This window comes from Cannabis sativa, chromosome 8, assembly GCF_029168945.1.
Source record: "Cannabis sativa cultivar Pink pepper isolate KNU-18-1 chromosome 8, ASM2916894v1, whole genome shotgun sequence".
Taxonomy (NCBI): domain Eukaryota; kingdom Viridiplantae; phylum Streptophyta; class Magnoliopsida; order Rosales; family Cannabaceae; genus Cannabis; species Cannabis sativa.
In genome coordinates, this window is record NC_083608.1 from 31,371,632 (window position 1) to 31,396,834 (window position 25,203).

The 25,203-nt window shown below is 34.1% G+C and overlaps 2 protein-coding genes across 2 annotated transcripts; one reads left to right on the forward strand and one right to left on the reverse strand.

The window, feature by feature from the left end:
• Positions 1–7,640: 7,640 nt before the first annotated feature.
• LOC115700106 (uncharacterized protein At4g02000-like) lies at positions 7,641–8,399 on the reverse strand. Its single transcript, XM_030627666.2, has one exon. The coding sequence runs from the start codon at positions 8,397–8,399 to the stop codon at positions 7,641–7,643; it is 759 nt and encodes a 252-aa protein (XP_030483526.2).
• Positions 8,400–19,649: 11,250 nt separating this feature from the next.
• Positions 19,650–24,730, forward strand: LOC115701318 (3-oxoacyl-[acyl-carrier-protein] synthase, mitochondrial). Its single transcript, XM_030629077.2, has 14 exons — positions 19,650–20,072; positions 20,195–20,424; positions 21,126–21,233; positions 21,321–21,392; positions 21,532–21,618; positions 21,896–22,047; positions 22,168–22,248; positions 22,361–22,394; positions 22,510–22,576; positions 22,662–22,738; positions 23,411–23,471; positions 23,574–23,656; positions 24,014–24,085; positions 24,197–24,730. Exons 1-14 carry the CDS (start codon positions 19,937–19,939, stop codon positions 24,359–24,361), a joined length of 1,425 nt encoding a protein of 474 aa, XP_030484937.2. The 5' UTR covers positions 19,650–19,936; the 3' UTR covers positions 24,362–24,730.
• Positions 24,731–25,203: the final 473 nt, after the last annotated feature.

Consider the following 25,203-nt stretch of genomic DNA (forward strand, 5'->3'; position numbering starts at 1 on the left):
AATTACTAATAAGCACCAATAATATTTTCATATTCTAATATTTTTCAACCTTCTCCTCTTGGTGGTAAAATTAAAAATAAAACTAAAAATAAGCACAAACATATAAGGTAAATACTAATTACAGCCCATTTCATCTTTTTTTATTATTATTTTTTTAAGTCCAAGCCCAAAAATCTTTAAGCCAACACAATCAATCTTCTTTTATATTATCTTTTCTAGATATTTTATCTATATTTTTCTTTTTTAAAAAATAAATAAAAAATTATTAATATTCTCCCAAGATAAGTTTGTTAGAGAGATATGTGGTTAAGATGATTTTTTTAATTTAAAAAGAGATTATTAATATTTAAAAGATTATTTAATTTTTTGGGTTTAATTATTGGGTTTATTTTTTAACGGATCAAACCTAATCATTAAATTTAACAGAATATTCTTTTATTTTTAAGTATATTCTGTTAAACCAAGAATGATAAACCAAAAAATGTCGATAGACACTTTTAATATATAAAGATACAAAGTCAATCATTCACAGTCATATCAAAAAGAATAAATAGAGTTTTTAGTTATAAAAGTATATTTTCTTCCATTCTATTTTGATTGTTTTTTTAAAAAAAAAAACAAAATAATAATAATAATAATAATAATAATAATAATTTACTTAGGGTTATTCATGGATTGTTTTAGTTGGGATTTTTATTTTTTTTTTACCAAATTAGTATTAAGGTTTTTAAAAAATTCAAAATCAAATTAACTCACTTAATAAGAATGGATTTGTTTGGTTATTTGTATTTCGTAATTATTAAAAAAATTATATAATTGTTATTATTTTTCTTTATACTTTTCAAAATTTATAATACATAAATAATAAAAAAAAAATATTATACATAAAGATTGTTTCTAAATTTCAATAAAAAATCTTTGTTTGACAATGGTAGAGCAATTCAAATAAGGGTTGCTCATTGGAGTGGTATTAACACATTTACAATGCAGTACAATTTTTAAGAACAAATCAACAAATTTATCAAAATATTTGTTACAGTGTAGCCTAAATGAAACTACAGTCACATGGCTTTTTTTAGAGGAAAGTTACCTTTTTAAAAAAAATATTAATTTAATGTTTATATAATTACTTTCATGGGTTTTCATTTTTAACATGAAATATCAACTTCATTAAAATAAAACATTCAAATTACAAATTGGCATTATAATCTGCCAGGACATTAACATCATGAATGATATGATCGGAATAGAAACAAGAGCGCCTAGCCACAAAGTGAGCAACTTTGTTTGCTGATCGTTTAACAAAACGAAGACTAACATTAGGTAGAGAGGATAAAAGAGTTTTACAGTCATGAGTAATCATACCAAAAACAGAAGTCATTTGTTGATGACTGAAAACTGCTTGGACAGTGAGTAAGCTATCAGTTTCGACCTCTACCGCATTCCAACCCTTGTCTTTGAGCCAGCTAAGTGCTTCCTTAACTCCCACAGCCTTAACAACCTCTGCAGAGAAGGACCCATGGGAGTATTTGGCCACAAAATCAATGACACTACCTTCCGAATCACATGCAACAATACCGTACCCATATGCATTTTCAACCTCAAAAATGGCCCCATCAACATTGATCTTTATCGTATTATCAGCGGGTTTAGTCCAGTGCTCAAAGTTGTTACCAACATCTAGCATAGAAGGTGATAACAAACTCATTTTATCTTGAGCTATAATCCAGTGATCAAGAGTAGTCCATGATGAGGAGACAACCTGAGAAGGAGAAGAAGCTTTTTTGTCCCAAACTAAAGTATTTTTTGCCTTCCAAAGTGACCAACACAGCATCCCAACATGACAAGAAATGTCATCATCGAAACCAATGAACACAAGATGAAGAAAGTGCCCAACAGTTCCAGCAAAGTTACCGTAAGGAACCAAATCAGCTTTTTGCCAACAACTTAACGCAAAAGGACAGCTGAGTAAAATATGCATAGCAGATTCAGCAGTATGATGGCAAACAGGGCACATGGGAGAAACACTTACACCTTTTGAACTGAGTTGAAGACAGGTTGGGAGCACATCAGAAACTGCACGCCACATGAAATTCTTCACTTTGGGTGGTATCTTGAGATGCCAGAGTTTCCGCCAAAAACCGGAATTGTTATCTCCAGGTTTGTTGCTCTTCTGAGTTTGAAGCAATTTGTAAGCCGATTTGACAGAAAAATAGCCGGTTTTTTCACCAATCCAAGCCCAGTGATCATCAATAGCAGAGAAGCTAAGAGGAATGCTCAATATTAAAGTTGAATCCCTAACATTAAACATGTCTCGAACAAGAGAGTCATCCCAGCTTCTATCATGAACATGGAAAAGAGAATCGACCGTATGATGATTGAGGCCCAGAGTAGTGGAGGTCACAAAAGGGTTATCATTATCAGAAAGCCAAGGATGAGCAAGAATACTTGTAGTCGTACCTGGACCAATAATTCTTCTAACACCTGAGCGAACCAAATGTTGAGCACTCCAAATGCTGCGCCAAACAAAGTTAGGATTACTCCCAAGTTCAGTTGAAAGGAAGTCTGTGTTGGAATTAATTTTACCAGGATCTTAGATATACTCACAAGTATGTTGATTTAACAACCTAAATATGAACTTCTAAAACGATGAACAAAACACATAAAAGTTAAGAATAACTTACAGTGATGGCAGCGGAATTAAGTGTCTCCTTCCACTCAGATCTCTAACCATTGATTCCTATCTGTAGCAGAGTATAATCAAGATCTGAGCCCGAATGTCCTTCAGTTGGATGTGATCCTTCACAGTCTTCCAAACTATGATTGAGATACTGAATGATGTGTGTGGGCACTTCTCTCTCACAAGGGATTCGAAATTTCTCTCTTATTTTCTCTCTTGATTTCGTGTATAGTGATTGCATATAAAGACATAGCAAGAGTAGAGAGAGGGGCGGCTATATATAGGAAAGGGAAGAGCTCAACTTTCTAAATAAGCAGTTTCCTATTTTACTGTGTAATTGATTAACTGCCTTATTTAGTGTGATCCACCACTTTCCTATTATTGCTAGGCTTTGATTAGCAATTACATGGCAATTAAAATTGAAAATAATAAGTGGGAAACATGCAAAGGGGTGGCCGGCCATGGTGTGATATGGGCCTCACTTGGATTTTGCAGTTTCCTCAATTTTATTTCTATTTTTCCAAAAATGCCATTTTTCCAATTCTAAACATTTAAATGCCAAAACTAATTATTTAATAACTAAAATAGATTATTAAATAATATTGTCATTTAAAATAATTATTAATTAGACATACAAAGTCTCTCAATTAATAATTAAACCTAGAAACCCTTTTATTTACAATTTCATCCTTAAACAATGAGAATTCACAAATTAGACATAGTCTAACTTTTAGAATTATAATTGATTAATCATGAATCAACTATAGAGTCTTACAAACAGTATAGTCTCAACTAGAATGGGGACCATGGATCTATATGCTGAGCTTCCAATAAGTTGAACCGATTTACCAAGTAAATCCCTAACTTATTAATTCCTTGTTGAATCCACTCTTAGAACTTGGAATTGCACTCTCAGACTTATATAGAGCATATTATATGTTTCACGATATCCATATGCTATCTCATTTAACCATTGTTATAATCTTAATGTGATTAAAAGATCCTCTATATAGATGATTTACATCGAGATGGGACAAATTTACCGTTTACACCCCTCAATGTATTTTGCCCCTTAAAACACTTAGTTACCTGTAAATGATGTTTTAGTGATCTAATATATAGTCATTGAAACAAGAGCTCATCCATTTACTTCTATTTAACTAAGCTCGAAGGGAATCATCACTTGACTTTTATACACCAGTAGAAGCTATAGATTCCATATTTATGTTCAGCACTCCCACTCAGTTATGCTATCATGTTCCCAAAATATACGTATATCCCTGACCCAAAAGTAGGCTTAACTAATAAATCAAAGAACATGAATAACACTCCTGAGATTGAGCCTAAGCATATCAGGATTTAGATTCTCTTAATCTAAGATCAACTTCTGATATTGACTTGGAAAGATACAACGGTAAGTTTATAATATCTTATCTAAGTTCAATATCGGTCCAGTCCAATGTATACTCCATACATTCGAAACTAGTATACTTTACCAATGTTCTGGAAAGAACATAACACTTACTCCAAGTGTAAGTATACTTCATCGCTGATTATCACATCAGTGTAAATCCAAAACACTGATGAACAGGGACTAAGTCTTTTGAATCATATAATCACAATCACATTCCACTGTATTGACAATACTGTAATTGTGAATAACTATATGTTCTGGATTTAACTGATTTTGTGCATATAGTAAATATATATATTAAACCATAAACATGTAACATACATGTAATCATAAATCACTTCAAAATTCTAAATTGATAACTAATCAGATTGTAATGGGTTTTATTTAGGGCACAAAACCCAACAGTCTGAACGGGGGTAATATTTAGCTTTAAAAACTTGACTAACAAGGGATGACTCTGACCACCCTTGCTTAGCAAGCATTGCAAGGTTAAAGTCATGAAGATGACGAAAGCCCATGCCTCCCAAATCTTTGTGAACAGCCAACTGATCCCAAGACATCCAAATAATTCCTTGGCCACTAGCACTTTTTGTTTTCCACCAAAAGCTTGCCATAAGCTTTTCAATATCATTGTAAATTTTTAGAGGAATCAGAAACACACTCATGGCATAAGTTGGAAGAGATTGAATGACAGTCTTTAAAAGAATCTCTTTGCTTGCACGAGAGAGAAATTTACCATCCCAACTATTTATCCGAGTGATGATCTTGCTCTTAAGAAAACCAAGAATAATAGTTTTCTTTCTACCGACTATATTTGGCAGCCACAAGTAGAAAGAACCATCTGTAGCTTCAGGCATTCCAAGAGTTGAGCAAATTTGATCTTTAACCGCTCCATTGGTGTTAGAACTGAAGAATATTGAAGACTTGGTTGCATTAACACGATGACCTGAAAGCAAGTTCAAAAGAGTGAAGGAGCCTGTTCATGCTATCAGCAGCATTTTGAGTCGCTTGGCAAAATAAATAGTTGTCATCAGCAAAAAGCATATGAGTTACCGAGGGAGCCCCATTAGCCACACGACACCCCTGAATGATCCTGTCAGCTTCATATTTTCTGATTAAAGATGAAAACCCCTCAGCACAAATGATAAACAGATATGTTGACAATGGATCGCCCTGTCGGATACCACGAGAAGGAGTAATAGGATCCATTATATGACTGCTATGGATAACAGAGTATCTCACCGAAGTGACACATTTCAGGATAAGGTTAATCCATTTGCTAGCAAAACCCATACGAGACATAACCGCTTTCAAGTAACCCCATTCAACTCTGTCGTAAGCTTTACTCATCAAGCTTCACGGCCATGAAACCTTTTTGACCTCTTCTTTTCCGCTTAAGATAGTGCATGATTTCAAACGCCACCATAATATTATCAGAGATAAGCCTACCAGGAATGAAAGCACTTTGAGTGGGAGAAATAATCTGGTCAATCATACTTCTCATTTTGTTTGCAAGGACTTTAGTCATAATCTTGTAAGATGCATTACATAGAGCAATAGGGCGCAGATCACCCATTGTGGAAAAGTTTTCCTTCTTCGAAATCAACACAAGATTGGTTTCATTAATGTCTAGGGGCAAGTCTTCGGTCTCAAAAAAGTTTGTAACAAGATGCACTATATCAGGACCAATGACATCCCAATGGTGTTGATAAAAGCCAGGACCCATGCCATCAGGACCAGGAGCTTTATCAGGATGCATTTGAAAAATAGCTTGTTTTATTTCTTCGGGCGTAACCGTTTGTAAGAGAGCTTCATTATGATCATCAGTGACAGAGGAAGATATACCATTCACCACAGAATTACAATCAATAACATCATTAGTATAGAGAGCAAGAAAATAATCAATAATAATCTGATCAAGTCTCGAAGACCAATTGACCCCTGTATCATCAAAGTTTTTCAGTTGGACAATTTGGTTGCTATGTCTGCGAGAACTAACAGTTGCATGAAAATACTTGCTATTCTTATCACCCACATGAAGCCAAAATTGTTTAGACCGTTGCCTCCAATAGATTTCCTGTTGAGCTAGAATCTCAAAATAATTACATTGTTCAGCAGAAAAATCTTGATCATGGGAGCTACTACTATCCACTTTCAGCTTTGCCATTTTCTTCTTGCTTTGCTTCAATCTTTTTTTAAAATTTCCAGTAATCTCAAAGCCCCAATCGGTTAAAACAATACTATAGCATTTCAATTTTTCAGTAAGAGAAAGATGACAATTATCGGCCCAACAACTTTTAACAAGCTCGGCACAAAGAGGCTCACGAGACCAAGCATTCTCGTAGCGAAATAAATGTATAGCACGGGTATTAGTCACGGATCTAGCTCAGGAAACAGTGGTGTATGATCAGATGATGAGTAATCAAAGTTTGATAATTTTGCATCAAGAAATAGAGAAAACCAGTCATAATTCGCAAAGGCTTTGTCTAACCTGATTTCAATGTGAGCAGCAGTCCCACGTCCTCTCTCCCAGGTGAAACCATACCCATTTAACTCAAGCTCTCCAAGCTGGCAGTCGTGAAGTGCAAGGTTGAAGCCATTGATCAAGGAATCGGGGTCAGCCACCTTTGATATCATTCTAAGTAGTAACATTGTTGAAATCTCCGAGAATGCACCAAGGAAAGGGCGACTCATCTGCAATAGACCGGAGCAGATCCCAAGTTGTTTGTTGGAGAGCACGCTGTGGTTCGCCATAGAAACCGGTCATGTGCCATGGAAGTTTACTAGGAATGGAGATTTCTAAGTCGATGTGGTTGTTAGAGTAACTCAACAATCGGGCTTCATCAGAGAGTTTCCAAAAAAAAGCTAATCCACCTCTCCTTCCTTGGGCTTCAATAATGAAGCAACTTTCAAAGCCCAACTTGATCTTCACACAGTCCACTACTTCTTTTTTGCATAAAGTTTCACAAAGAAATAAAAAATTGGGCTTATTTTCAACACAAATGTCTTGTAGGAATTGAAAGGCCCATGGGTTCCCAAGCCCACGGCAATTCCAACTAATGGTACTCATTTCGATTGGTGGGCCTGGGAACCAGGACCCACCGAACCGCCGTTTTTTGGGAGGCCAACAACATCTTCATCAAGAAAATCATTGGGCTCATCTTCAAAAATCACTTCCTTAGAGTTAGGAATATTGGTGACTGATTGGGAATTAACTTCCATTCTCTTTCTTTTCAAGTCAACTAATTCTAATTGCATATCTGACATAAAAGTGGCCTTATTGTCTTGCAAAATTATAGTGGGGTCATTTAAGGGAGATTCTATTCGAGTAAAAACTCTCCTAGAATCATGGGATATAGTCGGCTGTATAACAACCCCCATTTGTTGCTGATTTCTCGGCCTATACGATCCCCCCAGGCCTGCCGTAACTGATGTAGCAGTAGTGAATGCAGACGGAGGTGATTGAGGATCAGATTGGGGTGCAGCAGGAGCTGGGTTGTCGTCGGTTTTTCGCGTCCTCAGCCATGGAGAAGCAAACAGAAAACTCTACCTCCTTATAGGTGCTTTCATCTCCAAACTATACGATTTTTCAATTTTCTCAATCGGGGTGTCATATAGTCTAGCACAAAAACGTTCCGAATGTCCCATGATACCGCAGATAAAGCAAAATGTAGGGAGTTTTTCATATTTAAAATTGGCATAGAAAGCATCACCACCCTTCTCACGAAACTTCATTCGTCTTTTGAGAGGAACATCGACATTAAGTCGAACTCTAACACGCAAATACTCACGCCAAACGCCTTGGAAATTATTCAGATCGGTTCTAAGAAATTGACCAATGTAGTTGCCTGCTTGTTGGACCGCCCTTGCTGTTTTGAAGCCAGATTGTAGATCATGAATTTGCACCCATAAGTCGAGACTGTTTAGAGCAATTGTTCTTGGGTTACCGCCTTTCTTCAGCCTTTCTAGGATCAATTGTTTTCGGTCGTATGTCCATGGACTTCCCGTGAGAACTCGTTGAATATCAATTTCGTGAAAAAATTGAAATAAAAATCGGTTTTGCTCTATAATCTTGACATACATTCCTTTCCTGGATTTCCATAAGTCCGCCATTATATTTTGAAAAATCATGAAATCGGAGACTTTCCCTGTCAACAATCTCCCAACGAGGCACCATCGATCATCAAACTCAATGTCTTTGACATCCTCCTCTTCATAAACGATCTCTTTATCTTCCTCATCACCCAAACATATGTTCTTCCACTTTTGCTCTAAATTTTTATTAACACCACTTGTTGACGCCATGAACGACAATAAAACTCAAACACTCAACACACTCTCAAAAGAGAGACAAATAACATACCAGAAGGCATGACTTTTATTACTTTCATGGGTTAGTTTTTATTTTTTTAATACAAACTTAATTCATTTTGTTTGTAACTTTTTTTCCCAACAAACAAGAAAAATCATTTTTTTTTTAATTTATAAATATGTGTAGTATAATACATATTTAAAATGAATTATTACATAGAAAATATAAATTGACATTTTATTTACAAAAATACATCCATAAGGTAAAGTCAACATTTATACCTTTTATGTAATTTTAATAACCAAAATACCACTTACACTATCATCACTAACACAATCATACGATGGTTGCAGAGTGGTTGCTGCGCGATTGCGCGGTGGTTGCATCAGATAAAAGTTTCAATCAGACGATGGTTGCAGGGTGGTTGCTAGGTGGTTGGCCAAAGGTTGCATCATACGAAGGTTTCAATCAGACGAAAGTTCCTGGGTGGTTGGCCGAAGGTTGCGTCAGACGAAAGTTTCAATCAGACAAAATAACTGTTAGCAAAATATTTATGCAACTGTAATGCAACTGTTGTGAAACATTAAAAATCAGAAGTGTTTCCACATTTGTAACTCTATCTACATGTCTTTTTATGATTTAATATGAACAAATTCACCATTAAAAATTTGAAAAACAACAAAAATACACCAGGATAAACATTTTACTATAGTATTGATGTATTTTTTTTTGGATTATACTTGAGTTGGATTGTTTGGGAACTCCAATTCAACTTTTTAAAATCTGCCTTTCATGAATCTAAAAATTGAAGTCAAGACATTAGTTTTATGCAAATTAAACTGGATTTCTAGTTGCATTTTAGTTTCGTAGTAGTTTTTCTACACTTTTTTTATGAATTCGAAACAGCCCCTGTTTTGATTGATTCTGCTCATCTTCTCATGTGAAGTCACCAGAATTAATGGTGGTTCTCTTTCTGGTTGAATATTCGTTTCGGTTGCGTTGGATTACTGCGTAGCTGCACGATGGTTGCGCAATGGTTACGTGATAGTTGCCCAGGAAGCATGGATCCTGGGTTAAAGTGTGTAAGTGGTATTTGTGTAATTTTTTTTTATTTGGGCTGTATATTTGTTTATTTGGCCAGTTGGAAGTATTTTTGTAATATTGTTACTTTTTTTGGTTAAAATTGAAAAAAACCCTATTTAAAATTACAAAAATTCACACAACTATTTTATAATATTTTTATCCTCAATCTACACTATTTTTTTTAATTAATGGATTCACAAAATTCTCCAAATTCTTTAACACAACCCCACAAAATTCAAATTTAGAAATTTAGAAATGTGTTAGAGTTTGTCGAGATTTTTAGAAACTAATTATAAAGTAAATAAACTTAAGAAAGAAGTAAATTAAAGAAAAAAAGATTAAGATTTTTACGTGGTTCGAGTGTTAATAAACTCTAATCCACGAGTGGATATTATTGAGCTACAAAAGCTTCTAAATATTTCTTACAAGTATTTTTGCGCTAATTGAAGAACCCTAATTCTCAATTCTTCTCCTCAAAATTTAACTTCCAACCCTTTGCATGAAGGGGTAATATTCTAATTATAGGGGAGAACTAGGTATGGGCATACTCAGACCCGATATGGTCTAAAGGTATCAACTAGGTCTTTTGATGGGATAAAATACAATAGTTATTGACTTTAGGGCATTTGAGTAAGGCCTAATTTACGAGGTGAGGATTGTTTGTGACCATTTAAGGGTGTTAGGTGTAACGTCCTAACAATAGGAACGCCACGTAATGTGACTAATCATACACTAATCTTTCTAATCCGAGATATACTAGAGCTAAGAGCGGAATTTAAAGTTTAAAATACAGAATAAAATAATAACTTGTAATAATTAAACTTTATGATAAATCCAAAAAGAGTATATTTTTTATTCCAGGATCCCGTAAAATATTTTTAAAATATTACAAGTCATTAATACGCCGACCTTAGCGGCAAAAGTGGAGATTACAACAATTCCCCTGGAAGACCCAACCCTTGTGGTCTAACTTGGCCTGAACATGTATAATGCACCGCAAAAGCCCTCAATCTCATGGCAACTCAACAACCGACTTACCCTTTCCTGGACAATAGAGCATTCGTGAGCCAAGGCTCAACAAGATAGTATAAACAACAATATGAATAGCAATTATAATCATTTAAGTGTTGATGCCACTGCATCTATAGTCTATTTGACATAGACCTACATGTTACGCTCACACGTCTATTAACAATAAGACCTTAGAATGGTTTATCTCGGTTCTGAATATCGAGTTTAACCTAGTTATGCTTTAACCGCATAACTCTTTATATCAATATATATAACACATTATTGCATTCACATTCACATACATTCTAGAGTAATAACCCTAGACCGCATAATAGCTAAACTAAGGGTAATAACCCTAGTCTTGGTTTCCCGCATAAATATACAAAATAATATACATGAGTGCCACTGCGTTAATCTCTATGCACTAATTCACTGCCTTACCTGGTAATCCAAGTATGTGGAGATTCCAAATCCATGAGTGTTCCTGAGCAAGCATCGATAATCCTAGTCAGACATTCCTGAGATTTCACAAATAGAATTAATCCTAAATTTATTTTAATACATATACATAATATGAACTCCAATCATACACTAACACATAGAGCCCAAAATGAGCTTTCTAATGATATCAAGAATGTCTAAAACGGAGTTTGGAGTCAAAAGTTATGGCAAAAACAAGAAAACAAAAAATTGGGGAAAATAAGGCTCTCGCTGCAGTGGCCCCAAGCCCTTGCCGCAACGGCTCCAACCTGCTGGAGCTTCGTCGCGGTGAGCCTTGCTGTGGCCGCAGCAACGACCCCTGATTCCACACAAAAATTCCAACTTTTCATGCTTTCAAATCTTACACAAATCACACCAAAAATTCATCCAGTTACCAAGCATAAACCAAGATTTGCTCTTCACATACCAAATCTAACATAGGTATAAATTGAGCTCAACAAGTAGCTCAAAACAAAAAAACCACAAACACATCCTAGCATACTGTTGGGTTTTGTGCCCTAAATAAAATCCATTACAATCTGATTAGTTATCAATTTAGAATTTTGAAGTGATTTATGTTTACATGTATTTTACATGTTTATGGTTTAATATACATATTTAATATATTCACAAAATCAGTTAAGTCCAGAACATATATTCATTCACAATTACAGTATTTTCAATACAGTGGAATGTGATTGTGATTATATGATTCAAAAGATTAAGTCCCTGTTCATCAGTGTTTTGGATTTACACTGATGTGATAATCAGCGATGAAGTATACTTACACTTGGAGTAAGTGTTATGTTCTTTCCAGGACATTGGTAAAGTATACTAGTTTCGAATGTATGGAGTATACATTGGACTGGACCGATATTGAACTTGGTCAGAGATATTATAAACTTACCGTTGTATCTTTCCAAGTCAATATCAGAAGTTAATCTTAGATTAAAAGAATCTAAATCCTGATATGCTTAGGCTCAATCTCAGGAGTGCTATTCATGTTCTTTGATTTATTAGTTAAGCCTACTTTTGGGTCAGGGTGATACGTATATTTTGGGAACATGATAACATAACTGAGTGGGAGTGCTGAACATAAATATGGAATATATAGCTTCTACTGGTGTATAGAAGTCAAGTGATGATTCCCTTCGAGCTTAGTTAAATAGAAGTAAATGGATGAGCTCTTGTTTCAGTGGCTATATATTAGATCACTAAAACATCATTTACAGGTAACTAAGTGTTTTAAGGGGCAAAATACATTGAGGGGTGGAAACGGTAAATTTATCCCATCTCGATGTAAATCATCTATATAGAGGATCTTTAATCACATTAAGATTATAACAATGGTTAAATGAGATAGCATATGTATATCGTGAAACATATAGTATGCTCTATATAAGTCTGAGAGTGCAATTCCAAGTTCTAAGAGTGGATTCAACAAGGAATTAATAAGTTAGGGATTTACTTGGTAAATTTGGTTCAACTTATTGGAAGCTCAGCAATATAGATCCATGGTCCCCATTCTAGTTGAGACCATACTGTTTGTAAGACTCTATAGTTGATTTATGATTAATCAATTATAATTCTAAAAGTTAGACTATGTCTAATTTGAGAATTCTCACTAAGGATGAAATTGTAAAGAAAAGGGTTTCAAGGTTTATTTATTAATTAAGAGACTTTGTATGTCTAATTAATAGTTATATTAAATGACAATATTATTTAATAATCTATTTTAGTTATTAAATAATTAATTTTGGTATTTAAATGGTTAGAATTGGAAAAATGGCATTTTTGGAGAAATAAAAATAAAATTGAGGAAACTGCAAAATCCAAGTGAGGCCCAAGTCACACCATGGCTGACCACTTCTTTGTGTGTTTCCCAATTATTATTTTCAATTTGAATTGCCAAGTAATTGCTAACCTAAACCTAGCAATAATAGGAAAGTAGTGGATCACACCAAATAAGGCAGTTAATCAATTACTCAGTAAAAGAGGAAACTGTTTATTTGGAAAGTTGAGCTCTCCCTTTCACTATATATTGCCGCCCCCTCTCTTCTCTTTGTATGCCTTTGTATCACACGAAATTAAGAGAGAAAAGAGAGAGAAATTTCGAAACTCCTTGTGAGAGAGAAGTGCCCACACACATCAAACAGTACCTCAATCATAGATTGGAAGACTGTGAAGGATCACATCCATCTGAAGGACATTCAGGCTCAGATCTTGATTATACTCTGCGATAGACAGGAATCAAGGGTTAGAGATCTGAGTGGAAGGAGACACTTTATTCTGCTGCCATCACTGTAAGGTTTCTTAACTTTTATGTGTTTTTATTTATCGTTTTAGAAGTTCATATTTAGGTTGTTAAATCAACATACTTATGAGTAGATCTAAGGTCCTGGTAAAATTAATTCCAACACATACAACAATAGAATCAACATGGCATAAAAAAATCATCAAGCTTTGAAACCTAAAAATTCAAAGCACAAAACCCAAAAATTCAAGGTGTTTTCTCCATAAATTAAACATCAAATTCCACGCCAAAACCTCCCAAAACAACAAAGATGCATCAAGCATAAACACAAAAGTATAACCATACCAAAATCATCGCAATTCACCTTATTTTCACAAACATGCAACCACCACACCTAAGAACACCATAAACACCATTATAAAGCTTAAATCCATAAATTCAAACAAGCAAAAGAGATTCAAGATAGCTACCTATGTTCTTCAAGCTCCAAGCAAGATAACACACAAGATCAACACTAGATTTCAAGCCTTTTTCCCAAGCTTGTGTTTGAAATTATAAGATAGAGAGAGATATAGAGAAAGAGAAAGAGAGTTTGGACGGTTTAGGGGTTTCAAACCCAGAAAAAATGCTTCTCTTTTTGGCTAAAAATTTAGTATTAATGAAAATAGAATTATTTGGCCAAAATACCATTTTGCCACTAAAGCACACACATAAGCATAAACACATATAAGGGCAAATTTGTCATTTCCACTCATATATATATATATACATCACATAATTCATACTTTCTCATTTAACACATATAAGCCATAACTAAATCCTAAAAATATATTTTGGACCACAAACCCGGTTCGGCCCAAAATACCTAATTGTGACTATACCGTGTCAACTTGTTAGAAATCACCTGGAGAAAGACAAAATGAACATACTATGTAATAATATAGCCCATATTCACAATATACCGCAAAATTATAATTTTTACCCTTCTCGGGTCAAAATTATGAAAATACCCTTGACACACAAACGAGGTCTTAGAATGCAATAAATCACAATAATTCTACATATTAAATTATATAATAATATAATTTCTCATTTATACTTAATTAACTTAGTTAGGGTTGCTAATCTGATTACGAAGCTTTAGAGTATTACAATTATCCACTCTTTATAGAAATTTCATCCCGAAATACTTGAACAACTCTGGAATTTCTATTGCATATCCATCTCTAGTTCCCGGGTTGCTTCTTCAACTTTGCTGTTTGTTGTGATAAATCCAACACGCAAGTATACGTATCGTTTTAACAAGTAATACTCAGGTAAGTGAGATCGTTCCCATGAGGACTGTAGCTAAGTACCAATCAATTGAATTCTTGTTTCTATTTGGTAGAATCAATAATAAGGTTGAATAATTAAATAACTAAAAATTAAAAAGCAGGAAAATAATAATAAAAAGTGTAATTAATTATGGATGAGTATTTAGGAATATGAATCCTGTTAGTCCAGTTTCTCAATTGTTAATGTTAATTATTAATTCTCTCCCTTTTGATGATGACAAATTATCGATTTAACCCTAACTCTTCTCAGATCATTAAGGTCCTAAATCATATATTATCTACTTGCATCTTTGAAGTAAATTAACATATAACTTGCATTGAATTCAGAATCTAAAAATCACATAAGCTATGTAAATACTCTCGTTTTACATCAAAACTTATGTTTGTCCTATTAGAGCATTCCTAATATTCACTTTTCAAATTTCATATTAGGATCATAAATCACATTCAAGATGGCCAGTCTAAAATATGTAATTAAAACAAATAAGAACAAATCACACAAAATAGGGAAAAAAACTAATAATCACATTAACTAAATTGAAGAAACATCATCTAACATTCATCATATCCCTAAATTGGGAATTTGGTTTAAAAAAACTCATGTTCACATCCATAAAAATTGAAACAGAAATTAACATAAAAACATAAAAAGGGGAAGAAAGAACTAGTTGGTGATCTTGCTCTGGATCGCCACAATTGCTTCCTTTGTCTCCTCCTTCAATTCTAGGGTTTAATTTCTGCACCCCTTGCCTCTAAAACACACAACCCTTATATAGAAAATAATGCAGATATCTTTGAAGGGTGAAATTACAAAACTGCCCAAAAATCTGTCTTTCGCCCCTAGTCGTGACTACATAAAGCCTAATCGCGACCATAAGAAAATTGGAAAGTCCATGCTCTTTGCCTGGCCTCCTAGTTGCGACCATGGTTGCGACCATGAAAAATGGTGGTCGCGACTACTGAAGCAAATTTGACAACGTCAACATCTTTCAGTAAAATATGCATAACTTTCACATACAAACTCCAAATGAGTTGATTTAAGATGTGTTGGAAAGAAGAAAAAGAAATCTAAAGCTTCTATGTTTTGACTTTTTCCAAAATCTGATCAGAACATAGTCAAATTTAGGCTTGAAGTTTCAGCTTTATTTTCTTGTAAAATTTTCTCTATTCTATAAATTGGTGTTTTCTGAAATTTGATCAATTGATATATTCCAAGTGTGAAACTTGAAACGAAAGAAAACAAGCGTAATTTTACTCCAAATATAATAATAAAGAAGGAAAACGACTATAAAAAGTGACCCAAAACGTAGGCTAAAAATAGCCTAACACTGTTCTTCCATAATAATTTTATCAGTGTAATTATCTTATTTCTCAGGACTTTCTCTCTCCTATCTAGTATTTGCACTGGTTTCTCCTCGTATGAGAGGTCTTGTTGAAGTTCCAATGCTTCATAACTGAGAACATGAGATTAGTCTGATACATATTTTTGAAGCATCGAAACATGAAACACATCATGTACAATTGTCAGCGCTGGGGGTATAGCCAACCTGTATGCTACTTGTCATATCCTTTCCAGGGTTTTTAAAAGTCCAATGAACATGGGGCTAAGTTTTCCCCTCTTAACAAAGCGTTTAATACCCTTCATAGGAGATATTCAAAGAAATACCATATCTCTGACTTGAAAATCAACATCTGGTCGCTTTGGATCGGCATAGCTTTTCTGTCTACTTTGAGCAGCGAACATATGCACTCTAATATTGTCAATTGCCTCATTTGTTCTCTGAACAACTTTGGGACCCAAAAACTTTCTTTTGCCTACTTCATCCCAGTGAATAGGTGATCTGCACTTCCTTCCATAGAGCAGTTCATAAGGAGCCATCCCGATTGTTGCTTGATAGTTATTGTTCTATGAGAACTCGATCAGGGGAAGGTACTTCACCCATGATCCTTCAAAGTCTAATACACATGCTCGTAGCATGTCTTCTAAAATCTAAATGGTCCTTTCAAATTGTCCATCTGTCTAAGGATGGAATGATGTATTGAACTTCAATTGGGTACCCATAGCTCGATGTAGGCTCTCCCAGAATCTCGATGTGAACTTCGAATCCCTATCAGATACAATGGACTTTAGGACACCATGGAGACAAACTATTTCTATAACATATAGTTCTGCATACTACTCAATGGAGAAATTCGTCCGAACAGGTAAAAAGTGCGTTGATTTTGTAAACCTGTCAACTATGAGCCACACAGAGTCATACTGCCTCGTAATCCTAGGTAATCCAATTACAAAGTCCATGGCAATGTCTTCCCATTTCCATTCTGGAAGATTCAATGGCTACAGCAAACCTACAGGTCTTTAGTGTTCAGCTTTCACTTTGTTGACATGTAAAACACTTTGCAACATATTCTGCTATATCATTCTTCATTTGAGGCCACCAGTACATAGACTTGAGGTCTTGATACATTTTAGTTGTTCCCGGATGAACGGAGTAAGAAGTCGTATGAGACTCATTCAGAATTTCCTTCTTAATATCATTATCTATAGGAACACAAACACAGTTCATAAACCGTAACATACCATTACTATCCCCTGTAAAATCATTAGTCTCCCAACTGAAATCTTATCTCAAGACTATTGGGTTTTGTGCCCTAAATAAAACTCATTTCAATATAATCAGATTTACTAATTAATATAAGATCAAAAATTGCTTCTATGTTGCATAGTTTACATGATTTATTTCATGATTATATTTAATGTATAAATTCTATTAAGTCCAGAACATATATAAATATATATATTTGTTCATGATTATAGTGTCATGAACACAGTAGAATATAATCATGATTATATGTTCAAAAGTTTAATTCCTATGATTTGTCAGTTTACTGGATTTAGACTGACATAATAATCAACGATAAGGTATACTTACACCTTGGATAAGTGTTATGTCCTTTCCAAGACATTAGCAAAGTTTACCTGTATCAAAGGTATGAAGTATACATTGGAAGGGACCGATATTGATCTTAGATAATATTTCATAAACTTACCGTTATATCTTTCTAAATCAATATTAATAGTTGATCTTAGGTCTATGGATCTTAATCCTGATATGGTTAAGTTCAACTTAGTTATATTATTTATGTTCTTCAAGTTGTTCGGGGAAGCTAACTAATGGTTTTGGCAGATATTTACATCTTGAGAACATGGTAGTTCAATTGAGTGGGAGCACTGATTATAGATATAGAATCTATAGCTTCTATATAAGTATTTAGAAGTGAAACGATGATTTCCTTTGAGCTTGGCTGAATAGATATAAATGATTGAGGCTTCATTTTAGTAATTATATTAGTTTACTAAAGTATCATTTATAGGTGGCTAAGTGTTTTAATGATAAAAAACATTGAAGGGTAGAACAATAAATTTGTCCCTATTTAGTGTAGATCATCTATAGAGGATCTTTGACTATTAGGATTGTAATAATGGATAATCATAACGTATCTATATCGTGGTACATATAGAGCGTTCTATATAATTGAGAGTACTATTCAATTCCAACTCTATAGTGGCGCAAGGCAGAATTAATAATTTAGAGAATTTACTTGGTAAATTCTAGATCTACTTATTGAAAGCTCAGTTATATAGGTCCATGGTCCCCTCACTAGTTGAGATAATATTGCTTACAAACTCAGTCAATTGATTTTAATTAATCAATTATAATTCTAAAATTAGTCTATGTCTTATTTAAGAATTTTCTCTAAGCAAGGGCTTAATTGTGAAGAAAAGAGGTTCTGGGATCAATTTATTAATTAAGAGACTTTGTATGATCTAATTAATAAATTATATAAATGATAATTTTATTTGATAATTAATTATAATTATTAAATAAATAGTTTTGACATTTATAAGGTTGAAATAGAAAATACGGTATTATTGAAAGAAGAATAAGTGGTTAAAAAAAAGTGGCAAAATTGTAACTAGAGATTGGTCCTTTGTTTGGCCGGCCTTAGAAGTGATTTTTGCCCAATATTTTATTCTTTTTTTAATCCATATAATTCATCCCTAAGCCCTAGTTGAAACACTATAAAAGGAACATGATGCTCTCACTCATCCACTTAATGCCTTCAACCAAATCAAACCTAGTTTTTTATGTCAGACAATAAGTAGATGAGAGAGTTCCTTCTATAGTGATTTCACCTCCTTCATTGTTCTTCACCATATTCGAGCCCTAGTGAAAGAGTGTCATGCCCACACATAGTAAGTCAAGTACTCAATCATAGTGAGTAAGACGGTGATAACCAAACCCGAAGGAGAGAAAGAGATCCAGGTTCAGATCTTGATAATACTCTACGACAGAAAGGAACAAGGGTTAGAGATCTGAGCGGAATGAGTCATTATATTCCGTTGCAATCAATGTAAGGTTTTCTAAACTCTTATGTGTTTAATTTCATTGTTTTAGAGATATTCATATTTAGGATATTAATTCAACATACTTGTTAGTAAATCTAGATCCTGGTAAAATATTCCAACAACTGGCCTCAGAGCCATGGTAATGATTTACTTTCATGAAATATGGATTTAAAACGATAAATATTGTTTATTGGGTTGATTTGGATGTGTTCATGTTGGTTTATATGCTATTTGATGAATGTATGTGATTTATAAAATTTTTCCATGAAAATAATTTATTTGGATTTCTTGTGAAAAATTAAGCAATTTTTGTTTTAATGGAACCCGATTTCAATAAAAATTGAAAAAGTTATGAAAATTTGAATTTTGGAGTTCATTGGTGTCAAGATTGGGTGCTTACGCGCACCAGCATTTTCGACAAGACACTAAATACACTTGCGAAAGGGAGACAATTTTGTTTTATAGTTTATTTATAGTTATCGTGATATTGATTTATCGTTATTTTTTAGTTAATTTTTTACTTTTTACTTCGTAAATTATATTTTTATAATTTTAAAACTTTATAAAAGTAATTTTGTAATTAAAAATATAAATTGTAAAATTATAAATAAAACTAAGAGAAAAGTATTTTTCTTAAATTCTTAAAGAAGTTAGTAATCTAATTTTACAAACACATTTTAAATGATAGCTTTTTAAAAAATTGCTTCTAGCTTTCTTGAAAGCTATGCACCCTAACTAAGTTTGCATTTTGAAGCATTGAAACTCAAATTTGGCATTATATTTATTTAGCTTCTGATTTAGCTTTGGTATGGAAATTTCATCTTTTGTTTTTAATTGTATTAGTGTACGTCATATCTGTTGTTCGGCCGGGGCTTCAGAATTTTGTGAGTGAGGCGCCATTGATGATTACACAGCAAAATCATTCATCTCTTTCATCCTTAAAAGCCTTACTAAGCAATGTTTCCACCTACTCGGCGTAGCTTCCTCTTCATCCCTCGCTTTTACTCTGCTTTCTTCTACTCTTGTTCTCCTTTGGAAAATGAATCTCTTGCTCCCCCTCCAGTTATTCATTCTCGAAGAGTGGTCGTCACCGGTACTACTCTCTCTCTCTCTCTCTCTCTCTCTCTCTCTCTCTCTCTCTCTCTGCTTTGCTTTCATGGAAATGTTTTATTGGCTTTTATTTCGATATGTGATTTGGGCTATTGTATCTTCCAGGGTTGGGAATGGTGACTCCTTTGGGTTGTGGAGTGGAAACGACGTGGAATCGCTTAGTGAAAGGAGAGTGTGGGGTTAGAGCTTTGTCCATGGATGATCTTAAGATGAATAGCTTCGATACTGAAACCAAAGTGCACGCCTACGAGCAGCTCACTTCCAAAGTTGCTGCAGTGGTGCCTTGTGGAACAGCCCCTGGACAGTTCAATGAGGATTTGTGGCTTAATTCTAAGGTGGAATTGGAAATAGAATGCTACCCACACTTCACTTTTCTCAACTTTTTTGCTTATTTCCATTCTTGCCTTTGATGCTGTTCTTACATTTCTCCCTTCTAGTAATGATTGCTTAGTTCTCACAAGTAAAAAAGAAATAATTGAGGTGGTAAGCATAAATTTAATTTCATTTTGAGCTCAAACAATGTCCAAAGTCCAATATTGAAATAATTTCAGAGTAAGCTGTCTGTTTTTGAGCAATGCTATATCCTATGAAGATTACCAGAAAGATCAGAAAAAACATTCTGTGGTAGCAGAAAATTATTGTTTTTGAAACAGTTCTTTTTTCTGAAATTAAAAAATCAATGCTCTTCTGTTAATTATTTTAGGCTATAAATTTTAATATCTTTGACAAGTGAAGCAGTGCCTTCCGGCTTCAACAAGATATGTCATCAACATCTTGACAGGATATGGTTTCTGATTAGATGTAATAAGTTTCATAGCCTTCTAATGTAGCTTGTGTGCCTTCATAACGTGTAAATACTTCGTTTGAATTATAACAATTAATGCAAGTTTGGTTTCTTTTTCTTTATAATAACAAACAATCTTCATTTCCTTCTTCTTCTTTGGCAGTTTATTTTATCTTCCTATTTTCTGAGTTATATAGAGGCTTAGCAATTTGTATGTCTCTTATGTTATTTATAGAGATGGTTGTATCTCAGGACCACAGGTCAATATCAAGGTTTATAGGATATGCATTATGTGCTGCCGATGAAGCTCTGAAAGATGCAAATTGGGCACCTGTAGAGCAGGATCAGAAGGAAAGAACAGTAAGCATATTCTGTATGTAAATTGGCTGGCTATTACTGTTTCCCATATATTTTTTTTGTATCCTTTTTTAACTTGAAAAATGTCAGGGAGTTTCAATTGGTGGGGGAATTGGAAGCATGAGTGACATACTAGAGGCAGCACAATTGATTTGTGAGAAGGTTACATTACCTTCTACCTTGTTAGATTATTGATTCATTTTCTGAAATTATTTCTAATGGTCTTCTTCCAATATGCAGGTTATTTTTTTTTTATTTATTTATTGAAGTTTGTAATGCCTATTTTGCTTTACTTTTATAGCGTTTGCGTCGGCTTAGTCCATTTTTTGTTCCACGGATATTAATCAATATGGCGTCTGGTCACGTGAGCATGAAGTATGGATTCCAGGTATCATCTCCCATAAAACCCAATTATACTGCAAACTAAGAAGAGTAAATAATGCTTAGGTATGCACCATCTTCATTGCATGGATAATACTGACACAACTAGGCTACCTGAACTTAAACTTCAAAAGACTAGTCTGCAAAACAACTTTAGTGATAACTAACAGAAATTTCATCATAATTATTAAGCTCTTTAATGCTCATAACCATAAGGACTTCCATATGCAGAATGAAGTGCGTGCTATAGTAATTTCTCACAAAAGATATGTGATCTTTCTCAGGGACCAAATCATGCTGCAGTGACAGCTTGTGCTACTGGTGCACATTCTATTGGTGACGCGGCAAGGATGATTCAGTTTGGAGATTCAGATGTTATGGTGGCTGGAGGAACTGAGGGGAGCATTGATGCATTGTCTGTAGCTGGATTTTGTAGGTATTACTTAATTATCATACCAAGTTTTTGACTTAAAATGTTGTTTCTCATAAAGATGGATTTGGTTAGTAGTTACATTTGAAATCTTTCATCTTTTAAGAAATGCTTTTAAATTTCCAGGTCCAGGGCTTTGACTACAAAGTACAACTCCACCCCTCAAGAAGCTTCGAGGCCGTTTGACTGTTCAAGAGATGGGTTTGTGTAAGTACTACAAAAATCTTTTGTCTTCAGAGGTGTGTTTCCATGAGCTGGCTATTGCTGTTCTTTTACTGTTTCCATCCTATTGTTTTGGCTTATTTTTCTTTTAACTCAGGATAGGTGAAGGTTCCGGTGTCTTGGTGTTGGAGGTGAGTTGAGACTCGACATGTACTATTCAATGATTGACTTAATCCTTTTTTTAACATTTTTGGATCCTTATAAGTGTGCCTTGCATTATCTTCTGTTGATACATTGATGACAAAGGAACTTGAGCATGCAAAAAGACGTGGAGCAAAAATCTATGGGGAGCTTCGCGGATATGGGACAGCTGGTTGTTCTCTGAACACTGCAAATTGTACATTTTTTCCCTGTAGTAACTTAATGTACTTCGATTTGAATACTTTGTTCTCCTGCAGGTGATGCATATCATATTACTCAACCACATGTTGATGGAAGAGGTGCTATCCTGACAATGTCACGTGCCTTGAAGCAGGTAAAGCTTGATGATTGTGGACCATTATTTTTGTGTTCCTCTAGATTTTTAAATGTTATAACGTTCTTAGGCATTCAACTGGCACAGTTTTTTCAAAACTATCCGAGGAAAAATTGATAGTCTTATCAATTTTATGATGGTTTGGTCAACTCTATTAGTTTTCTGCTAGGGCGTGATACATATGCATTGTAATTTGCACAGTGTAGATCTAAAATGAACAAGCTTTCGGCAAGTGTCTTTTACAGTGATGTTCATTGCCAAAGGAAAATTATGTTCGTACTTTGCAGGATAATATTTGCAGATGCCATTACTGCTACCTCAAGCTTATTCACTACTGGATAGGTGTACTATGAGCTCCTTGCACTGTAACATACCTAGTTCTGCATACTACAAGCTTGTTCACTAATAGATAGGTGTGCTGTAGGCAGACGAGTAGCTTGTTTGTAAAGCATGTAACATGAGTAAATGATTGAGCACCAACAAGCATCCTGTCTTGTTTTGAGAAAGTGCTTTGGGTGTGAACATAGGTTTGGGCATTGGGAGAGAATCAATCTATTTGTTCATTAATGAAAAAATTATCGCGGAACCATACCATTTTTCTCTATTATTGTCACCATCTCATGAATGGATCAGGAAATACTTCTGGCTTATTATAATGTTGTTGTTTTACAGTCTGGTCTTCATTATAAACAAGTGGATTACATTAATGCTCATGCTACATCAACACCTTTGGGTAAGTCTTCTAGACCTTCATCTAAGATGTTTCTCCTTTTATTTTTATAAGCTCTTTATTATAGCTGTAGATTCATAATGTTGCTTGTGATGCTTTGCTCAGGTGATGCTGTAGAAGCTAATGCCATCAAAAGTATGTTCTCCGATCATGCAACATCAGGTGCTTTGGCTTTGTCTTCCACCAAGGTAAATTAAGCATTATGAACATCTTGTCAACACAATGTTAGTGTGGTTTTGGAAATAACTCTACTTCATTTCATAGAAATATTAGCTACTGAATTAGTTATAATGAAGTTTTAGCTTTACCATTTTCTTGTCTTCGTTCCAAAGGATATTTCATTCAGCTAAATGGATATTTGTTTGTGAAAAGTTTTCTTGCATCATAATTTTCTACACACACTTCAGCATACATAGAATGAGGTTTCCATCAAAGGAAGAACATAAATAAGTAAATGTATTGTATTTTTTTCCCTCATACTTTCTACAATTCAGCTTGGTTCTTCATATTGTTTCCTTTGGGGGTGCAATTATAATAAATTATAGGGAGCTATTGGTCATCTTCTTGGAGCAGCTGGAGCTGTTGAAGCAATCTTTGCGGTTTTGGCCATACATCATGTAAGTGATTGCCTTTCCTTTTATATTTTCTATTTATAATGCAAGACTAGGATTTTACTACTACAAATACCTTACCTCCTCGCCAAATAACTAATTTCTGTAAAATTGCAGGGAATGGCACCGTTGACACTTAATCTTGACAAACCAGATCCGGTATTTGAGGATGCGTTTATGCCTTTGATATCTTCGAAAAAAATGCCAATTAGAGCTGCTTTGTCAAATTCATTTGGCTTTGGAGGAACTAATGCGTCCTTGTTGTTCACCTCTGCTCCTTGACAATCACTTTGGTTCTGCATTGTCTTGTCTCATAAGCCATATTTCATTCGTCAAGCGATCTTTTCGGCCAAATGTGAGATAAGCCTGTAGCTTGAGAGGTTCTGCGGACAAAAAAGAATGCAAAGCTTTGTTGTCTCATTAATGTTGAGGTTCACCTCTCCACTGTTTGTTAGGATTTTAGCTGTAAATTTTGAGTGAGCTTTGTTTTGGGAGCTGAGGCTGACCGTTATTTGGGCTGCACAAGAAGTTGCTGCAACGGCTAGACGTGTGCTTTTGGTGAAGTATGACAGCTTTTTAGCATAGCAAGATTTGTTCAAGGGATAATTAAAGATAAAATAAAAGAAAAATCCGTCTTTTCTTCACCCTAAATTTTGCATTACATCACTTTCATGATCTTCAAATCTGTATCTTGCATTAATAAAGAGAATTATCATCTTATGAAAAAAAAATAGTTGGAGTAAGGTTTTCAAAATTAATTAGTTAAACAAACACCTCAAATTTTGTAATAATATTTTGAATTACACAATAATTTTCTAACGTGTTGTAAAAGTTTTTTTTTTTGGTTCTTAAGAAAATAAATTGTTGCCCCTTCTACCAAAACAAATAAATTCGGTAATGGCTAAATTTGAAGTTCAAAATATTTAGTAATCATAATTCATAAGTGAAATTACTAATCATTTATCACAATTATAATGGATAATAAAAGTCATATTTTAGGGAAAATATTTTACTAAAATAATTAGACACAACATTCTTTTACTAACATTACATTGATTCTGTTAATTATTGGCTACTAGAGTTTTTCTTATTTCTTATATTCCTCTTAGTCTTTTGGATGGGTG